Genomic DNA, 21,692 nt, shown 5'->3' on the forward strand with positions numbered 1-21,692 from the left:
TCTGTACAAGTTGCTGTTCCTCTGATACTCTTCCTGGAAATATTCTCCATGAGATGTCCTCCAGGATTGAAGTCTCCCATGTCCCATACACGTGACTAACCTTATCCCTGCTGACACAGGTTTTTTAGGTTTTTTTTAAGCTGAACTAGAATTTTTCCTATGAAATTTGTCTCCCTCCTCAAGCATGAACCCTGTTACCCGCCTAAGTATCAACTTCAATAAATAACAGAAAAAACACAAGTTTTTTTTTTTTTTATATTTTCATCGTCTTTTATTCAGTAGTTTTTTTTTATCCTTCGTTTTTTGGCTTTTTTTCATGATTTTCTTAGTTTTTTTTTCCTGTTTGTTTTTATTTTTTAGAGTCCTCTTTGTTCCCCCTCCCAGCGTCAGGACAAGGCAAGAAAGTGATGTGTACGGTCAGGCCGACATTAAGAAAATGAGAGACCAGGACCTTGTCCCACCCCCCAAAACTCCGGCCCCCTCCTGTACACTGCGAGGGGATTCACACCAGCGCAGGGCAACACGAGGGAGAAGAGCGGGAAACGGGACAAAAGAATCGACTTCTAAGACGTAACGGAGGGGAGAGGAAAATACAAGTATGGAGTGAAAAGGGAGGGGGAGGGGACAAGGCAGAATGGACCCCCTCAATCCCCCGGACCACCCTAGTCCTACAGGAGGAACCGTACAGAGTGCAGGCCGCTGCTGCCAGTGACATCTCAAAATAAGAATAAAAAAAAATAGACAAAAAAAATGAAAGCTACACATCAGGCAAGATGGTTAAAGAAAACAAAAGTACAGTAATTCCTGCTGTGACCCCCAGGGGGCGAGAAGGCAGCAGGAGCAGGGGAGGGGGCGTCCCCCTATACAAAAAAATAAAGAGAATTAATGGCACCTTAAACACTGGAAGAGTCAGACGGGGAGCGACTGGCAAAAAGTTCCCGCACTGTCAGAAGTTTACGAATTCTAGGCTCGACTATTGGAACTAGGCCGGACTACAAGGACTGTCCTGTAGGGGGAGGCCGCTACTAGTTGACGCGGTCCTGGAATATATACAGGTTATTGGTGGTGGCCACGGCTATGATGTTCTCTTTCGGGTGCCAGGCCGTGTGCAGGATCTTCTTGTTGAAGTCCAGACTGTCCACCGTGATCTCGTCTTTCTTCCGCTTGCCGCTGGCGCACACTTTGCGCGGTTTCAGCACCATGCGCGGCTTGCTGTTCTCCCGTGAGGCCTCAAGGGTGATGTCACGCTTGGTGTTGCGGTCAAACATTCGGAAAAAGTTGTTGTAGGAGCCGGTCATGACGACGCTGCGGAGGGAAAGCGAGAGGGGCGTTAGTATAGGGCGACGTCCCTGGAGCGAGGAGGAGGAGCTGCAGCGAGGGGGGGAGGGGCTATACTCACTTGTCCGGCCCGTTCCAGCAACACTCAAACTTGTCAAAGATGCAGTCGTTCTCGTATAAGGAGCAGAGCTTACTCCTGAGGTATTCGTGTACCTGCGGGGGGACAGCGGCATTAATCATCAGGTCATTTCTAAGCAGCGGATGCACATGTGACCGGCCAGAGACCAACACAACCACATTCACATATATACAGTCTGCTACACACAGCTTGTCACATCAGTCCCTGTCCCCTGGGGCTCACAATCTAATCACTTGCCAGAATGCTTTGGAGTGTGGGAGGAAACCCAAGCAAACACTTGTGTCTCCTGAAACAGTATCTGTTCTTCTGTTATCTTCTAACTGCCCCGTTTAGGAGAAATTTGCCTTTTTAAACTTATGCAAATGAGCCTCAGGGGCTCATGTCTGCATCAAAGAAGCCCCTCATCTGATGTCATCAACTCTCTGGCTGGGAAGGGAAAACAACAACAGGGTACAGAGGGGTGAATAATTAGACTATGGAGTTAGGAGGGGCTTCTGGGACATAGACAGGAGCCCCTGAGGTTCATTGGCAGGACTGTAAAAGTATTTTCTCCGAAACACAGACCAGAGTGCAAGTATCCTTCCAGTATAATACTGCATCCATGTAGTAGATTACTGGGGTAAAACCTGGTGGAAACAAACTAGCAGCCGCCTCAGGGAGAGGATGAAATGTAACTTCTCCTCCAAAGTCATGTAAAAATGAGCAAAGAGTCATGTAAGATGAGTCACTTTTAGAGGCTGCAGATGCAAGGTCACTCCAGACGCCTCCATCTTGTGTTCTGTAGTTCCTGTAAACATGATCCTGGTGTCAAATTAAACATAAGAATCAGCCGTGTGAGATACAGAACCGAAACACAGGCCGGTGAAGAAAAAGATAGAGGAGAATTGGATCTTTGTGACTGTAGATCTCACAATCACAAGCCTCATGAGAATTGAGATTCTTATCTTTAATAGGTTTGGTCTGAAACAACACTTTCCCCTCTGCAGCCTCTAAACTGGACTCATTTCATGCAAATATGACTCTTCTCTGCTCATTTTCACATGACACAAGGAGATTCATTTTAATGGTATACACATAGGGGGGGATTTATCAGCGCTTCTACGTCACTTTTCTGGTGTAGAAGCAGTGGAATCATCGCAAATTCTTGTGCATTGCAAGAATTTACGATTAAAACCTCCCCTTCCTGTGCCTGCGTTCTTTTGCAAAACCAGTGCACTTTTGTTCAATGGTTTTTACACAAAACTATGCCAGGTCTGTCATGGAATAGTTTTCATGCCGGCCGCTGCCCTCCAGATAGGCCTAAGCCTCTTATCCGGCGCAATGAGGAGGGGCATAGCAGCTATCATACGCCAGCGTATGATAAATCTCCCCCAGTTTTCACTAGAGGGGATTCTAGAAAGTACATTTCATCCTTTAAAAGGAACCTACCACCACAAATTTACCTATAAAGGTAGATCGGGTGGTAGGTGGATAAATAGGATGTGAGGATAGCCCTTTTAAGAGCTAATCCTCCCGTCCCTGCACTTTTTGGGTAACTTTTATTAAACTAGTATGCAAATTTTGCTATGCGGCTACTGAGGCGCAGCTACTCCACGCCCCGGTAGCCTCTTTTCTTCTCCTACTCACTATCTTCGGCGCGCAGCTCCTCGCAGCTGCGCGCCCTCGTCCGACGATCCTGCCGTCTGCGTATGCACAGAACAGCAGGCCCGCGTCTGCGTGGTCACTGCTCCAAAGCCGGGGCTGCACAGGTGCGGGCCTTCTGTTCTGCGCATGCGCAGACAGGATCGTCGGATGAGGGCGTGCAGCTACGCGCCCCAGTAGCCGCATTACAAAATTTGCATACTAGTTTAATAAAAGCTTCCAAAAAAGTGCAGGGGCGTGAGTATTAGCCCTTAGAAGGTCTATCCTCACGTCCCATTGATCCATCTACCTCCCGATCTACCTTTATAGGGAGGTTTGTGGTGGTTTTAAGCATAGTTTAAAATCTGGTGATAGGTTCCCTTGAAGGTGCGTTTTCGACAACCACATTTGTAGTTTGGCGCTACTGTTCTGTCAGGGAAGACTCTGCATCATAGTGTCCTGTCCTCACACACCTGAACCTGCCCTAAGGTCACTACCATTAAAGAAAACCTACCATCAAGAGTAGATCTCTGCTGCTGACCTCTGACCTCATCTGTAATCTAATAATCCTAGAACCTAACTTGTCAAAAACTTTATCTTGGTAATAAGTAAGTGACCTGCAGAGGCCTCTGGAGTGTGGAGTATTTCTGGCCGGGTGTGGAGGCTACCCCCATGACCCAGCAGCCTTAGCAATGCCGTCTCCTTACACATCCTCTGCGCTCTTCTCCATCCTGGCGTCTGCCGGCTTGCCACGGAGCCGGCACTGCTAAGACTACTGGGGTGTGGCCATAGCAGGTAATTTACATATTACTAAAATAAAGTTAGATTCCGGAAATATTACATTACAGACTAGATGAGGGGAAGGCAGGAGAGATCTACTTGTGATGGTAGATCACCTCTTCCCATCCGTCCCTCAGATTCCCAGTCACCTGATATGTTTCCACAGGACGGCTCTCCATGTTCAAGTCCCAGATTTTGACGGACAAGTAGTCCCTGGTCATCATGTATCTCCCGTTGTGGCTGAACTTCACGTCAGATATGGAAGAGATGATCTCTGAGAAGAACGATCTATTGCTGGGATCTTCTGGCTCCTCAAACACTGGAAAAAGAGATCAATGTTTAACCCGTTCAGTACCTTAAGAGTTGATCTTGAGTTAGGAGTCTGGCGTTTGGAGGACTTACGCTTGGAGTGGCGGTCGCACAGCGCGGACTCGCGCATGTCGCACAGACGGATGGTGCCTTTGCTGCTGCTGTACACAAAGGTATTGCAGTGATGCGGGTGGAACTCGGCCGCGGTGATCACTTCCGTCAGCTCTTCCATGTTGGCGGGTTTAATATCTACGATATCTGGGACAGGGAGTCAAGGAGATGACACTACAAAAACGAGATGGAACTGCTAGGATGAAAAGCTAAGTACTGGACAACCCCTCTAACAACATTACAGTAAGTCAAAGTGCTGTGAAGGAGGTTTGTAGAGACCTCTGCAAATATTCGGGATGTTTTCTGCATTATACAGTCCAGTGGTAACATCTACAATTGGCGCCTAAATGAAGCCAGCAAACCATGAGATTGTCTCTCCCTGTGATGTCATCATCAGCCTGGAGTATACAAGAGGCTCCGGAACCTGTCACTGCTGAAGATCTGCAACAGTGTGTTGTAACATGTGATGCAAAAATCACCTGCAATACTGTAGGAGCGTGCAGACCCGCAAGGGAGCAAACAAAATAGGGCATGGGCAGGAAGGGGTAAATGCCTAGACATTGGGTACACAGTGAGAAGGATACTAAAGCTCCTGTCTGTGATCTCCAGGTGCCACAGGTTGACCCGCAGGTCGTCCGCCGATAGATACGTCTCATAGTCGCTATTGACGGAGATGGAATTGATGTGATACGTGTGAGCGTTGGCGAATATCCTCCGAGGACTCGCTTCAACCATCAGGTCCATGGGGCGGAATACTGGCACCTGGGAAGAGAAAACCCCGAAACACACAATGTAGAGAGCGAAGCAGAACGTGGGCCAGAACCAGCGCTCCTGCCGCAGAGGACCTACCCTGAGAGTGGTCACAGTGGTCGGATCCCTATACCTCCCATTCTCCTCTTTCAGGTTGTAACCTTCAGGTCTCTTGTCACGTTCACTGATTTTCCACAACTTGATAGTTTTATCTGGGAGAAACACAAGTACACGGATAATATATTCACCAGCTCCTCATATACTCTGACTGCAGATCTCTGCTTGCTGCCAGTGAACGAGAACAGGTCTGTTCAGGATGGGGGGAGTAGGGTGTGACCTGCTCCTGCAGTACGGAGGGGATCTGGTAAAAGCTCGTTTTATAAAGAGTGAGGCCATGGATATAAGGAGGTTACCAAAGTCACTGTGCCTGGATCTATGAGTACTGTGCCTGGATCTAGGAGTACTGTGCCTGGATCTAGGAGTACTGTGCCTGGATCTAGGAGTACTGTGCCTGGATCTAGGAGTACTGTGCCTGGATCTAGGAGTACTGTGCCTGGATCTAGGAGTACTGTGCCTGGATCTAGGAGTACTGTGCCTGGATCTAGGAGTACTGTGCCTGGATCTAGGAGTACTGTGCCTGGATCTAGGAGTACTGTGCCTGGATCTAGGAGTACTGTGCCTGGATCTAGGAGTACTGTGCCTGGATCTAGGAGTACTGTGCCTGGATCTAGGAGTACTGTGCCTGGATCTAGGAGTACTGTGCCTGGATCTAGGAGTACTGTGCCTGGATCTAGGAGTACTGTGCCTGGATCTAGGAGTACTGTGCCTGGATCTAGGAGTACTGTGCCTGGATCTAGGAGTACTGTGCCTGGATCTAGGAGTACTGTGCCTGGATCTAGGAGTACTGTGCCTGGATCTAGGAGTACTGTGCCTGGATCTAGGAGTACTGTGCCTGGATCTAGGAGTACTGTGCCTGGATCTATGAGTAATGTGCCTGGATTAACTTTAACCATTTTCCAACATTAAAATAAATCATGCTAATGAGCCAAGAGTCACTTCTTGCCCTTGAGGAGTCACTGAGTGGAGCGGCTTCTGGCGACACTATCTTGGGCTCTGTAGTTGCTAGAATTAGGTTTCTTGTGTCATTTACAAGACAAGTATCACCGCTTTAAAAACACACCAGTACCGTAATGGTGACACAGCAGAATCTGTGGCCTACCTGCCTTAGGTGCCCTAGAACAAAAGTTCTGGTTCTACAAGGCAGCCAGTGTCAGGCCTTATCAGACCACAGGATGTCACTTGTGAGGAGGACCTGACATCCTGTGATCCAAGGAGACCTCGGACCACCCCAGCACTCCCCATAGCAGAGATATTAGTCACGGCTAAGGTAAGTATGTTTTGGGGAGATTTAGTGCCAGTATGTGAAGATTCGGGTGTGTAGTATTTTGTACAGAAGCAAAACACTTAATAAAAAGGCCGATCTATCCACAGGGATACAATTGTGTGTAATCTTGAACGTGTTGATGTAAAGCAGCGTCCACCAGTCTACAGACATCGTCCATCCACACAACTCATGGTGGAGAATACAGAGATCTCCCGACCTTCTAGTCTCCGTCTATGCATTGAGCGGGGACTGATGGCTGGGGGTCCACTATACGTGCACAGCAGGGCCTCACCATTTGTAGACAACAGGAACTGCGATGCGTTCTTCTGTGGTAACCATCGGATCTTGTTGATCTTCTCCTCGATTTCTAAACTCTTCAAGTAGTCGAATTCGGGCTCGTGGCTCTGGAAAGTGCTGTAGACACTATACTCCCCTCTGTGATAGGGGCTCTTACTCTGCAGGGAACAGAACAGTATCATCAGAGTATGTAACCGCGTGTACGTCTTATCAACCACTAGATGGCAGCAGCGCCCCTAACCCTACAAAGATAATAGGAAGCGTCAGCTTCTGGGCCGGGAACGCCTCCAGTGCAGCAAAACACAGGGCTGATCCGGTTACTGCAGCACCGGCAGCGAGATCGCAACGTCTGCGCTTCCTGAAGAGTCTTTCAAAGGGAAATTCCCATCTGTGTGTCACCACGTTCCCTGGGACCCCACTGCAGTTGTGGTTCCAATGACCAAGAGCCTGGTCCGAAACCAAGGTGGTACCATTTAGGTTCTGCTATGCCCCGATAGTAACAGAATCATCATCGCCATGCGGGAGGTGTCCACGTATACTGACCTCCTGCTGGAAGATGACCACACGTCCTCCTTTATCTCCAGTGGCTAATAATTCTCCAGAATGATTAAATTCTACCGTAGATATGATATCAGCTGCAACGACAGGAGGAATAACACAGCGTTACACACAATGGCCTAGATGTGATGGGGCATAGGGCACAGAACATGACTATAGGCTGCTGGTAAGGACCAGATGTGCCACACGTGACTATAGGCAGCTGCCCGGGCCACGCTGGTGTCCAGACACGTGGCACATAAAGACCTTGGGGGGAAATGAGAAAGTCTTTAACCCCATAGCGCAATAAGACGTACCCTTACGTCTTACTGCGCATGGGGGAGTATGAAGAGGGCTCACAGGCTGAGCCCTCTTCATACTCACCGGGCGTTTGCTTCATAATGAAGCAAACGCCCGTCGCTAACACCCGCGATCGGTGCTTGCACCGATCGCGAGTGTTAACCCTTTGATTGCCGCCGGCAAAGCTGCCGGCGGCATTAAAGAGCCGGCGGCGCGTGGGCGCCGCCATCTTGGCTCCGATCGTCACTCCCCGTGACGTCACCGGGGAGCGGCGATCCGTTGCCATGACAGCCTGGGATCACACAAAGATCCCAGGCTGTCATGATCGGGGCTATCTATTATAATGTGCGATCTGCACATTATAATAGATGGTATGCAAAATCCCCATATACTGCCATACTGTAGTATGGCAGTATATGGTAGGATCAATCAGACAACCTAGGGTTAAAGTACCCTAGGGAGTCTGTAAAATAGTAAAAAAAATAAATAAAAAAAAGTAAAAAAAAAAAAATTATATTAAAAAAACATAAAAATTCAAATCACCCCCCTTTCCCTAGAACTGATATAAATATAAATAAACAGTAAAAATCATAAACACATTAGGTATCGCCGTGTCCGAAAATGCCCGATCTATCAAAATATAATAACCGTTTTTCACTGCGTTAAACCCCGTAGCGGAAAATAGTGCCCGAAGTCGCAAATGGCATTTTTTTGCCATTTTGAAAAATAGAAAAAATTCTATAAAAAGTGATCAAAATGTCGAACAGTCCTAAAAATAGAAGCATTGAAAACGTCATCAGAAGTTGCAAAAAATGACACCACCCACAGCTCCATACACCAAAGTATGAAAAAGTTATTAGCGCAAGAACACTGCAAAATGAAGAATTTTTTTTCTGTACAGGAGGTTTTAATTTTTGTAAATGTATGAAAACATTATAAAACCTATACAAATTTGGTATCCCCGTGATCGTATTGACCCAATGAATGAAATAGACATGTCATTTGGGGTGCACAGTGAAAGCTGTAAAAACCAAGCCCACAAGAAATGGCGCAAATGTGTTTTTTCATCATTTTCACTGCATTTAGAATTTTTTTCCCGCTTCCCAGTGCACGGCATGGAATATTTAATACCATCACTACGAAGTGCAATTTGTTACGCAGAAAATAAGCCATCACACAGCTCTGTACATGGAAAAATAAAAAAGTTATAGATTTTTGAAGGTGGGGAGTGAAAAATAAAAACGCAAAAACGAAAAAGGGCCTGGTCCTTAAGGGGTTAATGACCTGCCGATGCTCACAGTGATGGTGGCCGCAGCTCTGGTGGATATTTATGGTGGACGGGTGACCGTTCATCTACAGGACTGCTGAGGCCAGTGATTGTGACAGCCAGGGTGCCCCCTGTAATGTCAGCCCTGCAGAGAGCTCAGAGGAAGAAGAAAGTCTTCATGCTGAGCTGTCACTGCCAAAACCAAAACTAGTGAGGGCAAGTCTGGGAGAACAGGTCTGGGAGTGCACCCCTGGGAGGAGAGAGCAAAGTCATCTCACACCAAGCCACAAGTAAGTTCGCTGCCCCCTATACAGGCGCAGCTCCTGCTGTGCGCGCCCCCTCCCCCATAGATAGCGGCAGCCACTGTTCAGGGAAGGGTCTGGATCTGTGTCTGGGGTGTGACTGCTCTAAACAGAGAAAGAAGGATTGGGCATGTTAACTTTCATCACACCTGATCCTGATGTCAGGGGGAGTGAGTCATGAGCAGGGAATTTTGGGAGTGCATTATAGGGTTAGGGGATAAATGTCTGACAAGGAGAGATGCAGCGATTATGGGGACCGGGGCCCCCGTGTGGATGTGCATGCCCAGCCGGGGCCCCCGTGTGGATGTGCATGCCCAGCCGGGGCCCCCGTGTGGATGTGCATGCCCAGCCGGGGCCCCCGTGTGGATGTGCATGCCCAGCCGGGGCCCCCGTGTGGATGTGCATGCCCAGCCGGGGCCCCCGTGTGGATGTGCATGCCCAGCCGGGGCCCCCGTGTGGATGTGCATGCCCAGCCAGAGCTTTATTCACTTGTATGTAAGTGCCACACGCCCTCAGGGGGACCAGAGCCGCAGTATGTTCACCTGGGGCACCAGTGCTCTGTGGATAGGTAATAAGGTCTATGCTCTGATACTCTTCACCTATGTGTGGACTACATCCTCATCATCCTAAAAAACAAGTGAACGCTCCACCTCTAATCCTTAGGGCTCATAAACACAAACATTTGTGTGCACAAGCCCTTAGTGTGACCTCCAGACACATCCTCAGCCTCTCCACCTACTACCCTGAGATCCTGCCCCATTACGATAGGAACAGTAATGTCACCCGACAGGTTCCATCGTATTGTTACACAGGATGCAGAAATATAGGGAAACCTCATGGATATGAGGAGAAGAGGACAATTACCTGCTCATCCCCCATCCGAAACTGACAATGGCTGACAGTGGGGGGCGCTATACACAGTAACCCCAACAGCTCTCTGTCCAGGGACAACCTATCCCCATATAATGTGTGCACTCACCTTCTGAGACATCGTCTTCCACAGCTCCTTTCACCTGAGAAAAACACCATTGAATATCATTGCCTCCACCAGCTCCTGCGGGGGAAACAAGGAAAGGGTTAAACACAAAGGTCAGCAACGAGACGCCAATAAATCCACACATTCCCAGGAGGAATAAGAGAGGTACGGCACCTCACACTAGGGGGACAGTCTCACTCTGATAACTGTACATCGCTATGGAATATGAAGGCGCTATAGAAATATTGTTTTATCCAGCAGCACTGCAGAGATCCCACTGCTTTACAATAGTAGCGCCCCCTAGTGGCTCACACCCCCACACACAGAGGGCCTGTATCACTAGGGAGGAGGATGGAGACCCGCTCATAGTCTTACACCCGTTACAAGAAAGTTTACAAAGTGGGTGACAGACTGGAGGGCGATGAGGGGTCCGATTATCAGCCATAGGGTAGTAACACAGCAGTAACCAATGAGAGAGCGCCCCCTACAGGATAAGAGCAGCACTTCCAGATAACATTACAGGCTGATACACAATGGAGCTCAGGCCTGGCGTCTCTATTGTCTGCTGGTAGCATCACTGACAGACGTCATGGACATCATGGGGGGTGTTTCTACCCCCCTGCCCACATCACTTACCTACTCCTGATCCCATTCAATCATAGCCGAAATTTACCACATCACAGATGTCGCACCTTAAATTTGTGCCCATTAGACCCACGAGTACATTGCACGTGTACAGAACCAGACTTAGACTGCACTTTGCCTTTTAGGATAATTACCAGAAGTTCCCCAACTAAACTAAACCCCACTGATTATTGGTGGCAGCTTCCCCCAGCACAAGGTCTCCCGATTCTTTGCAATTACATAAAAGTTATGGTGCACAGGTCACATGTAGCATCCCGGATCCTCCGCTGCTGAACTACAACTCCCAGCATCCACGCTTACAGTGTAGTACCAAGTCCATGAAGTTGGAGCCCACTTCTCTATGGCCCGGGCCCCAGAACTGAATACAGTGTAATAAAATACATACATGGACAAAGCAGGAACACAGGCCACACAGCAAAGGGTTAAACAATAGCAGCGACACCACTATAGCGCCAACAAAAGGCTGGAGAAGACACTGTAACGACCCCGCAGCTGCCATACGCAAGCCCCGCACACTGTCCCTCCTACCCAGGAAGACGGCTCTCGGAGAAAACTTCAGAAACATGGATCCCAGCGCCTCGGGAACACAGCTGCCATTCAGGGAGATCCCGCACCGCCCTCCCCAGGAAGGAGCCCGAGCGTCCTCACCCCCCCGGGAGGGATCAGCCGTGTAATAACATGTCCCGCCACACAGGCTGCAGCCAACAAAGGGTTAACCCCGTGTGACTGACGCCTTTGTCAGGTCCTGGTGCTGGAGGGGATGGGGGTGGGGGGAGACCAACACAATAAAGGCCGGAGCCCCCCCCCCACAGCCCTGCAGGAAGGTCAGGAGCAGCATCCGCTCCTACACAGGGAGATGTGCATGATGGGAGTGATATCCATGATGGGAGTGATATCCTGCAACATGTCTGGAAGGATGTGGACACTGCACTAATTCACCAGTGTCTGCAGCGTCCAGAGCAAGAGACCATCACATAATACCCCCCCAAACATAGGTCCTCTACACAACCACCACAAACACCACCACAGGCCTCTCGTTAGGTCCGACACAGATTTTGGGGGGGAAACCCATCGACTCTCTGATCAACCCTGACGTGTGCTGCACACACACTAAAACCCTTCACCTGCCACAATGTACATGGCATTTACAGTATTGGTTATCAAAGGTGCAAGTGCAGCCGGGGCACAGTCTTGGGGGGGGGGGGGGGGGTAGGGATGAAGAGGCGGCCGGCGCACAGTCTGGGGGGGAGCGGGGGGGGGGGGGAAGAGGCGGCCAGGACACAGTCTGGGGGGGGGGGGGGAGAAGACAAGAGGCTGCCGGCGCACAGTCTGGGGGGGGGGTAGACAAGAGGCTGCCGGCGCACAGTCTGGGGGGGGAGAAGACAAGAGGCTGCCGGCGCACAGTCTGGGGGGGGGGGGGTAGACAAGAGGCTGCCGGCGCACAGTCTGGGGGGGGGGGGGGGGGAGAAAGACAAGAGGCTGCCGGCGCACAGTCTAGGGGGGGACAAGAGGCGGCCGGCGCACAGTCTGGGGGGGGGGGGGGTGGGACAAGAGCCGGCCAGCGCACAGTCTAGGGGGGGGGGGGGGTGCAGGAGGCGGCCGGCGCACAGTCTTTTCAAGAGGCGGCCAGCGCACAGTCTAGGGGGGGGGGGGGGGATGTGCAAGAGGCGGCCAGCGCACAGTCTAGGGGGGGGGGGGGGATGTGCAAGAGGCGGCCGGCGCACAGTCTTTTCAAGAGGCGGCCAGCGCACAGTCTAGGGGGGGGGGGGGGGGGGTGCAAGAGGTGGCCGGTGCACAGTCTTGGGGGGGGGGGGGGGCGGGGGCAAGAGGCGGCGCCGTATGTGGACAGTGCACAGTCTTGGATCTGGGCCCCACTACACAGAACTTACTTTATGCAAAATTTGTTGACCAAAAAAATTTTTTAGGCCGTTACCCGCCTGAAGCTGTGGCAGGTCTCGGAGAGCTCCACCCTACATTATCCCCGCACAAATCTGATTTATGGCACGGAAACTTCCATCGCTTTATGACTTGGAGATCAGATCTAGTCACATGGTCCTATAAACCAATAACTGGAGCAGCACCCGGAGCACCAGGACCAGATACTGCTCCAGTACAGCACACCACACCTTACACAGGCCAAGCCTAGGTCCTGCGTGGCCACTGCACAGGACCCCTCACACTACAGGATCTCTCATAGCATACTGGCGCGCGCACACACACACGTACACACGTACACACGTACACACGTACACACGTACACACGTACACACGTACACACGTACACACACACACACACACACACACACACACACACACAGCACACGGATACAGAGATCCTTCCATACACATAGAACATATACAGAATATCGAGACACAGAACTGATGGAAACACGTCCAATGACACTAATGACCTGCACACAACATACACTCACAAATAGTTCGGGATATTTGGCTTGTGGGTGAAATTAAATGCCCTCTAACCTCCACAGGGGGAGCTTCACGTCACCTTCTCTAAACATGTAACACACAGCTCTGACTGCTCCATGGCTTATTTTTTGCTTTTACTTTCTATTCTGTAACAAGACTAAACACCGCACCGGTTCAATCCATGAATCGTGCCATAAATGTCCTGGTTCCATTAATACTGGTATTTAGACAGTCCTCCTCATCATGCTGATTACATGCGACATTTGTGAGGCTTCAAGCTGATGTTCTCAGAAGTGGCCTCTGAGCTTAGAGAGTCATCGCCACAGATACAGAGACTGGTAGTGGACATTGTATGGTCACTGATGACCGAGTCATTGCATCTGAAGGAGCCGAGAGGCACCATGTGTCACCTCAGACCACGTGAAACCGATTACAACAGGGTGGCCCGTGAGACCTCTCCACCAGGCACAGGGGTCATTGTCTTGTATGGACCAGTGGCCTCGGTGCTGATGAAAGTCCACGATGTCCACCAGTGATGTAGGAGACATCCAGGAGAGCGCTAGGGATCAGATGTTGTAGGCATCAGACACATCATTACAGAACTCCCCTACACTTACTGAATGACAACGCTCCAGCTCATCGAGGTCTCATCATCAGGGACTAGCGACCGGCGACTGAGGACCTCACATGGAGGGGCCTGCGCCTTCTCCAGACCTCAATCCCATCGACAACTCATAGGAAGAACCAATCCCCATGTAGAGGCTGATAATCCTGTATCCCAGGAGTACAATGACCCAATGGACGTCCATCAAGAATAGCGGGAGCCGCCTCAGGGGACGACGTAACTCCAGATTTCTGCCATACAAATGTCTCACAATTGTCTCAACTGCACAAAAGTGCAACTTTTTGTGATGTTCGCCAAACTCCTCCCCCATGACTTTGCTCACAATAGAGACGACCAATCACCATCACACGTCCTATCACAGAACATCTCTGCAGAGGGAAGTTTTACATAAATTTCACCCAAAAGCCAAATATTTCAATCTTTATGAAAGCAGCCGCCAGTACTACAAACCTATACCTGCCACTATACCCCCCTATACACCCCCTATAGCTGCCACTATACACCCCCTATACCTGCCACTATACACCCCCTATAGCTGCCACTATACCCCCCCTATACCTGCCACTATACCTGCCACTATACCTGCCACTATACCCCCCCTATACCTGCCACTATACCCCCCTATAGCTGCCACTATACCTGCCACTATACCCCCCCTATACCTGCCACTATACCCCCCTATACACCCCCTATAGCTGCCACTATACACCCCCTATACCTGCCACTATACCCCCCTATACCTGCCACTATACCCCACCCTATACCTGCCACTATACCCCCCCTATACCTGCCACTATACCCCCCCTATACACCCCCTATAGCTGCCACTATACACCCCCTATACCTGCCACTATACCCCCCCCTATACCTGCCACTATACCCCCCCTATACCTGCCACTATACCTGCCACTATACCTGCCACTATACCCCCCCTATACCTGCCACTATACCCCCCTATACACCCCCTATAGCTGCCACTATACCTGCCACTATACCCCCCCTATACCTGCCACTATACCCCCCTATACACCCCCTATAGCTGCCACTATACACCCCCTATACCTGCCACTATACCCCCCTATACCTGCCACTATACCCCCCCCTATACCTGCCACTATACACCCCCCTATACCTGCCACTATACCCCCCCTATACCCCCCCTATAGCTGCCACTATACACCCCCTATAGCTGCCACTATACCCCCCCTATACCTGCCACTATACCCCCCTATACACCCCCTATAGCTGCCACTATACACCCCCCTATACCTGCCACTATACACCCCCTATACCTGCCACTATACCCCCCCCTATACCTGCCACTATACCCCCCTATACACCCCCTATAGCTGCCACTATACCCCCCCTATAGCTGCCACTATACACCCCCTATACCTGCCACTATACCCCCCCTATACCTGCCACTATACACCCCCTATAGCTGCCACTATACACCCCCTATAGCTGCCACTATACACCCCCTATAGCTGCCACTATACACCCCCTATAGCTGCCACTATACACCCCCTATAGCTGCCACTATACACCCCCTATACCTGCCACTATACACCCCCTATACCTGCCACTATACCCCCCCTATACCTGCCACTATACCCCCCCTATACCTGCCACTATACCCCCCCTATACCTGCCACTATACCCCCCTATACACCCCCTATAGCTGCCACTATACACCCCCTATACCTGCCACTATACACCCCCTATACCTGCCACTATACCCCCCCTATACCTGCCACTATACCCCCCCTATACCTGCCACTATACCCCCCCCCCTATACCCCCTCTATACCTGCCACTATACCCCCTCTATACCTGCCACTATACCCCCTCTATACCTGCCACTATACCCCCTCTATACCTGCCACTATACCCCCTCTATACCTGCCACTATACCCCCTCTATACCTGCCACTATACCTGCCACTATACACCCCCTATACCTGCCACTATACACCCCCTATACGCACCCCAGATACATATATACTCCACATGGCCCTCTATATTGATCCTTACAGTAAATACCCATATATGTACCCCCTATAAATAAATGTATACAGTACATACACCCCTATAGACATAATCTCTCCACATATATCTATACAAGTGCTGTACATAGACCCTATATATACCCCTATGCAACAAATATACCCATCTATATACACTACATATACCCTCTATATAGCTATATACACTACATATGCCCCTAAATAGCTGTATACACTACATTGAACCTTACATACCCCTCTAAATACATAAATACTATACAATACACACCCATATACAGTGAGTACCAGGCTCCCCCCGTGTAGCCGCTGTCTCCTCCTCTATATACAGTGAGTACCAGGCTCCCCCCGTGTAGCCGCTGTCTCCTCCTCTATATACAGTGAGTACCAGGCTCCCCCCGTGTAGCCGCTGTCTCCTCCTCTATATACAGTGAGTACCAGGCTCCCCCCGTGTAGCCGCTGTCTCCTCCTCTATATACAGTGAGTACCAGGCTCCCCCCGTGTAGCCGCTGTCTCCTCCTCTATATACAGTGAGTACCAGGCTCCCCCCGTGTAGCCGCTGTCTCCTCCTCTATATACAGTGAGTACCAGGCTCCCCCCGTGTAGCCGCTGTCTCCTCCTCTATATACAGTGAGTACCAGGCTCCCCCCGTGTAGCCGCTGTCTCCTCCTCTATATACAGTGAGTACCAGGCTCCCCCCGTGTAGCCGCTGTCTCCTCCTCTATATACAGTGAGTACCAGGCTCCCCCCGTGTAGCCGGTGTCTCCTCCTCTATATACAGTGAGTACCAGGCTCCCCCCGTGTAGCCGGTGTCTCCTCCTCTATATACAGTGAGTACCAGGCTCCCCCCGTGTAGCCGCTGTCTCCTCCTCTATATACAGTGAGTACCAGGCTCCCCCCGTGTAGCCGCTGTCTCCTCCTCTATATACAGTGAGTACCAGGCTCCCCCCGTGTAGCCGCTGTCTCCTCCTCTATATACAGTGAGTACCAGGCTCCCCCCGTGTAGCCGCTGTCTCCTCCTCTATATACAGTGAGTACCAGGCTCCCCCCGTGTAGCCGCTGTCTCCTCCTCTATATACAGTGAGTACCAGGCTCCCCCCGTGTAGCCGCTGTCTCCTCCTCTATATACAGTGAGTACCAGGCTCCCCCCGTGTAGCCGCTGTCTCCTCTATATACAGTGAGTACCAGGCTCCCCCCGTGTAGCCGGTGTCTCCTCCTCTATATACAGTGAGTACCAGGCTCCCCCCGTGTAGCCGCTGTCTCCTCCTCTATATACAGTGAGTACCAGGCTCCCCCCGTGTAGCCGCTGTCTCCTCCTCTATATACAGTGAGTACCAGGCTCCCCCCGTGTAGCCGCTGTCTCCTCCTCTATATACAGTGAGTACCAGGCTCCCCCCGTGTAGCCGGTGTCTCCTCCTCTATATACAGTGAGTACCAGGCTCCCCCCGTGTAGCCGGTGTCTCCTCCTCTATATACAGTGAGTACCAGGCTCCCCCCGTGTAGCCGGTGTCTCCTCCTCTATATACAGTGAGTACCAGGCTCCCCCCGTGTAGCCGCTGTCTCCTCCTCTATATACAGTGAGTACCAGGCTCCCCCCGTGTAGCCGCTGTCTCCTCCTCTATATACAGTGAGTACCAGGCTCCCCCTGTGTAGCCGCTGTCTCCTCCTCTATATACAGTGAGTACCAGGCTCCCCCCGTGTAACCGCTGTCTCCTCCTCTATATACAGTGAGTACCAGGCTCCCCCCGTGTAGCCGCTGTCTCCTCCTCTATATACAGTGAGTACCAGGCTCCCCCCGTGTAGCCGGTGTCTCCTCTATATACAGTGAGTACCAGGCTCCCCCCTGTGTAACCGCTGTCTCCTCCTCTATATACAGTGAGTACCAGGCTCCCCCCTGTGTAACCGCTGTCTCCTCCTCTATATACAGTGAGTACCAGGCTCCCCCCGTGTAGCCGGTGTCTCCTCCTCTATATACAGTGAGTACCAGGCTCCCCCCGTGTAGCCGCTGTCTCCTCCTCTATATACAGTGAGTACCAGGCTCCCCCTGTGTAGCCGGTGTCTCCTCCTCTATATACAGTGAGTACCAGGCTCCCCCCGTGTAACCGCTGTCTCCTCCTCTATATACAGTGAGTACCAGGCTCCCCCCCGTGTAGCCGCTGTCTCCTCCTCTATATACAGTGAGTACCAGGCTCCCCCCGTGTAACCGCTGTCTCCTCCTCTATATACAGTGAGTACCAGGCTCCCCCCGTGTAGCCGCTGTCTCCTCCTCTATATACAGCGAGTACCAGGCTCCCCCCGTGTAGCCGCTGTCTCCTCCTCTATATACAGTGAGTACCAGGCTCCCCCTGTGTAGCCGCTGTCTCCTCCTCTATATACAGTGAGTACCAGGCTCCCCCCGTGTAACCGCTGTCTCCTCCTCTATATACAGTGAGTACCAGGCTCCCCCCGTGTAGCCGCTGTCTCCTCCTCTATATACAGTGAGTACCAGGCTCCCCCCGTGTAGCCGGTGTCTCCTCCTCTATACACAGTGAGTACCAGGCTCCCCCCGTGTAGCCGCTGTCTCCTCCTCTATATACAGTGAGTACCAGGCTCCCCCCGTGTAGCCGGTGTCTCCTCTATATACAGTGAGTACCAGGCTCCCCCCTGTGTAACCGCTGTCTCCTCCTCTATATACAGTGAGTACCAGGCTCCCCCCGTGTAGCCGCTGTCTCCTCCTCTATATACAGTGAGTACCAGGCTCCCCCCGTGTAGCCGCTGTCTCCTCCTCTATATACAGTGAGTACCAGGCTCCCCCCGTGTAGCCGCTGTCTCCTCCTCTATATACAGTGAGTACCAGGCTCCCCCCGTGTAGCCGGTGTCTCCTCCTCTATATACAGTGAGTACCAGGCTCCCCCCGTGTAGCCGGTGTCTCCTCCTCTATATACAGTGAGTACCAGGCTCCCCCCGTGTAGCCGGTGTCTCCTCCTCTATATACAGTGAGTACCAGGCTCCCCCCGTGTAGCCGGTGTCTCCTCCTCTATACACAGTGAGTACCAGGCTCCCCCCGTGTAGCCGCTGTCTCCTCCTCTATATACAGTGAGTACCAGGCTCCCCCCGTGTAGCCGGTGTCTCCTCTATATACAGTGAGTACCAGGCTCCCCCCTGTGTAACCGCTGTCTCCTCCTCTATATACAGTGAGTACCAGGCTCCCCCCGTGTAGCCACTGTCTCCTCCTCTATATACAGTGAGTACCAGGCTCCCCCCGTGTAGCCGGTGTCTCCTCCTCTATATACAGTGAGTACCAGGCTCCCCCCGTGTAGCCGGTGTCTCCTCCTCTATATACAGTGAGTACCAGGCTCCCCCCGTGTAGCCGGTGTCTCCTCCTCTATATACAGTGAGTACCAGGCTCCCCCCGTGTAGCCGGTGTCTCCTCCTCTATATACAGTGAGTACCAGGCTCCCCCCGTGTAGCCGGTGTCTCCTCCTCTATATACAGTGAGTACCAGGCTCCCCCCGTGTAGCCGGTGTCTCCTCCTCTATATACAGTGAGTACCAGGCTCCCCCCGTGTAGCCGGTGTCTCCTCCTCTATATACAGTGAGTACCAGGCTCCCCCCGTGTAGCCGCTGTCTCCTCCTCTATATACAGTGAGTACCAGGCTCCCCCCGTGTAGCCGGTGTCTCCCCCGCAGGACGCTGCAGTGCCGGCACACACCCCGGTTCCCGCCCTTCTCCATGCTCCCGCCATTTCCCCCGGGCCGCGCCGCTCTCTTACCCGCCATGCTGCCCCCTGGCCACTTCTGGTCCCGGGCTCCAGATGGAGGCGGATACCGGGGAGGCCACTGCCCGGGGCGGGAGGACCGGACTCTGAGGCCGCGGCTTCAAGATGGAGGCCGCAAGCAGGGTGACGTCACTGGGCAAGGACCGGAGGTGGAGCTTCCTGGTAGAGGGCGGGTCTATAGTGACGCCAGGTCAGCACGGCGCAGGTGGGTGGGGCATGGCGCGGGGCGGGATGGGGTATGTCGGGGGGCGGGGTTTGAGTACCCGGGTGGTAGCGCAAGAACGGCAATGACTGCACGCGGGAGCGGCCGTACATGGCGTACAGGACACACGTGACGTCACTCAGGGACTCGCTGATGTCACTGCCGTGCGGCAGCTCAGCCCCTTCCCCCCATAGCACTGTGACGTCAGATCCCCACATACTGATGTATTATCCTGGGGTGTAGAACCCCACCTCTCACATACTGATGTATTATCCTGGGGTACAGGACCCCCACCTCTCACATACTGATGTATTATCCTGGGGTACAGGACCCCACCTCTCACATACTGATGTATTATCCTGGGGTACAGGACCCCACCTCTCACATACTGATGTATTATCCTGGGGTACAGGACCCCACCTCTCACATACTGATGTATTATCCTGGGGTGTAGGACCCTCACCTCTCACATACTGATGTATTATCCTGGGGTGTAGGACCCCCACCTCTCACATACTGATGTATTATCCTGGGGTACAGGACCCCCCACCTCTCACATACTGATGTATTATCCTGGGGTACAGGACCCCCACCTCTCACATACTGATGTATTATCCTGGGGTACAGGACCCCCACCTCTCACATACTGATGTATTATCCTGGGGTACAGGACCCCCACCTCTCACATACTGATGTATTATCCTGGGGTGTAGGACCCCCACCTCTCACATACTGATGTATTATCCTGGGGTGTAGGACCCCCACCTCTCACATACTGATGTATTATCCTGGGGTACAGGACCCCACCTCTCACATACTGATGTATTATCCTGGGGTGCAGGACCCCACCTCTCATATACTGATGTATTATCCTGGGGTACAGGACCCCACCTCTCACATACTGATGTATTATCCTGGGGTACAGGACCCCCACCTCTCACATACTGATGTATTATCCTGGGGTACAGGACCCCACCTCTCACATACTGATGTATTATCCTGGGGTGTAGGACCCTCACCTCTCACATACTGATGTATTATCCTGGGGTGTAGGACCCCCACCTCTCACATACTGATGTATTATCCTGGGGTACAGGACCCCCACCTCTCACATACTGATGTATTATCCTGGGGTGTAGGACCCCACCTCTCACATACTGATGTATTATCCTGGGGTACAGGACCCCCACCTCTCACATACTGATGTATTATCCTGGGGTACAGGACCCCCACCTCTCACATACTGATGTATTATCCTGGGGTGTAGGACCCCCACCTCTCACATACTGATGTATTATCCTGGGGTACAGGACCCCCACCTCTCACATACTGATGTATTATCCTGGGGTACAGGACCCCACCTCTCACATACTGATGTATTATCCTGGGGTACAGGACCCCCACCTCTCACATACTGATGTATTATCCTGGGGTACAGGACCCCACCTCTCACATACTGATGTATTATCCTGGGGTACAGGACCCCCACCTCTCACATACTGATGTATTATCCTGGGGTACAGGACCCCACCTCTCACATACTGATGTATTATCCTGGGGTACAGGACCCCACCTCTCACATACTGATGTATTATCCTGGGGTGTAGGACCCTCACCTCTCACATACTGATGTATTATCCTGGGGTACAGGACCCCCACCTCTCACATACTGATGTATTATCCTGGGGTACAGGACCCCCACCTCTCACATACTGATGTATTATCCTGGGGTACAGGACCCCCACCTCTCACATACTGATGTATTATCCTGGGGTACAGGACCCCCACCTCTCACATACTGATGTATTATCCTGGGGTACAGGACCCCCACCTCTCACATACTGATGTATTATCCTGGGGTACAGGACCCCACCTCTCACATACTGATGTATTATCCTGGGGTACAGGACCCCCACCTCTCACATACTGATGTATTATCCTGGGGTGTAGGACCCCCACCTCTC

General features: G+C 51.8%; 1 protein-coding gene across 2 annotated transcripts; it reads right to left on the minus strand.

Annotated features, from left to right (window-relative positions):
• Positions 1-269: 269 nt before the first annotated feature.
• On the minus strand, positions 270-19,685 carry PPP2R2A (protein phosphatase 2 regulatory subunit Balpha). Of its 2 annotated transcripts, none has more exons than XM_072149394.1 (10): positions 19,521-19,685; positions 10,054-10,128; positions 7,212-7,303; positions 6,664-6,826; positions 5,087-5,199; positions 4,822-4,999; positions 4,220-4,384; positions 3,967-4,136; positions 1,400-1,491; positions 270-1,305 (listed from the first exon to the last, which is right to left on the minus strand). In XM_072149394.1, the coding sequence occupies exons 1-10, from the start codon at positions 19,525-19,527 to the stop codon at positions 1,026-1,028; spliced, it is 1,335 nt and encodes a 444-aa protein (XP_072005495.1). In that variant the 5' UTR covers positions 19,528-19,685; the 3' UTR covers positions 270-1,025. The 2 variants fall into 2 exon arrangements, with proteins under 2 accessions (XP_072005495.1, XP_072005494.1); XM_072149393.1 differs by lacking the exon at positions 19,521-19,685 and adding an exon at positions 11,224-11,421.
• Positions 19,686-21,692: the final 2,007 nt, after the last annotated feature.

Source organism: Engystomops pustulosus, chromosome 4 (assembly GCF_040894005.1).
Source record: "Engystomops pustulosus chromosome 4, aEngPut4.maternal, whole genome shotgun sequence".
In the NCBI taxonomy this organism is placed as follows: Eukaryota; Metazoa; Chordata; class Amphibia; order Anura; family Leptodactylidae; genus Engystomops; species Engystomops pustulosus.

Bases quoted from the DNA above. Each gene is read 5' to 3' on its own strand.
- PPP2R2A (XM_072149393.1), bottom strand. From the start codon at position 11,260: ATGTTTCTGAAGTTTTCTCCGAGAGCCGTCTTCCTGG. The intron at 5,200-6,663 runs GTGAGGCCCTGC...TGTTTCTCCCAG, and splicing joins GTTCCTGTTGTCTACAAATG to ATAAAACTATCAAGTTGTGG. The intron at 5,000-5,086 runs GTAGGTCCTCTG...TTCTCTTCCCAG, and splicing joins CCACTGTGACCACTCTCAGG to GTGCCAGTATTCCGCCCCAT.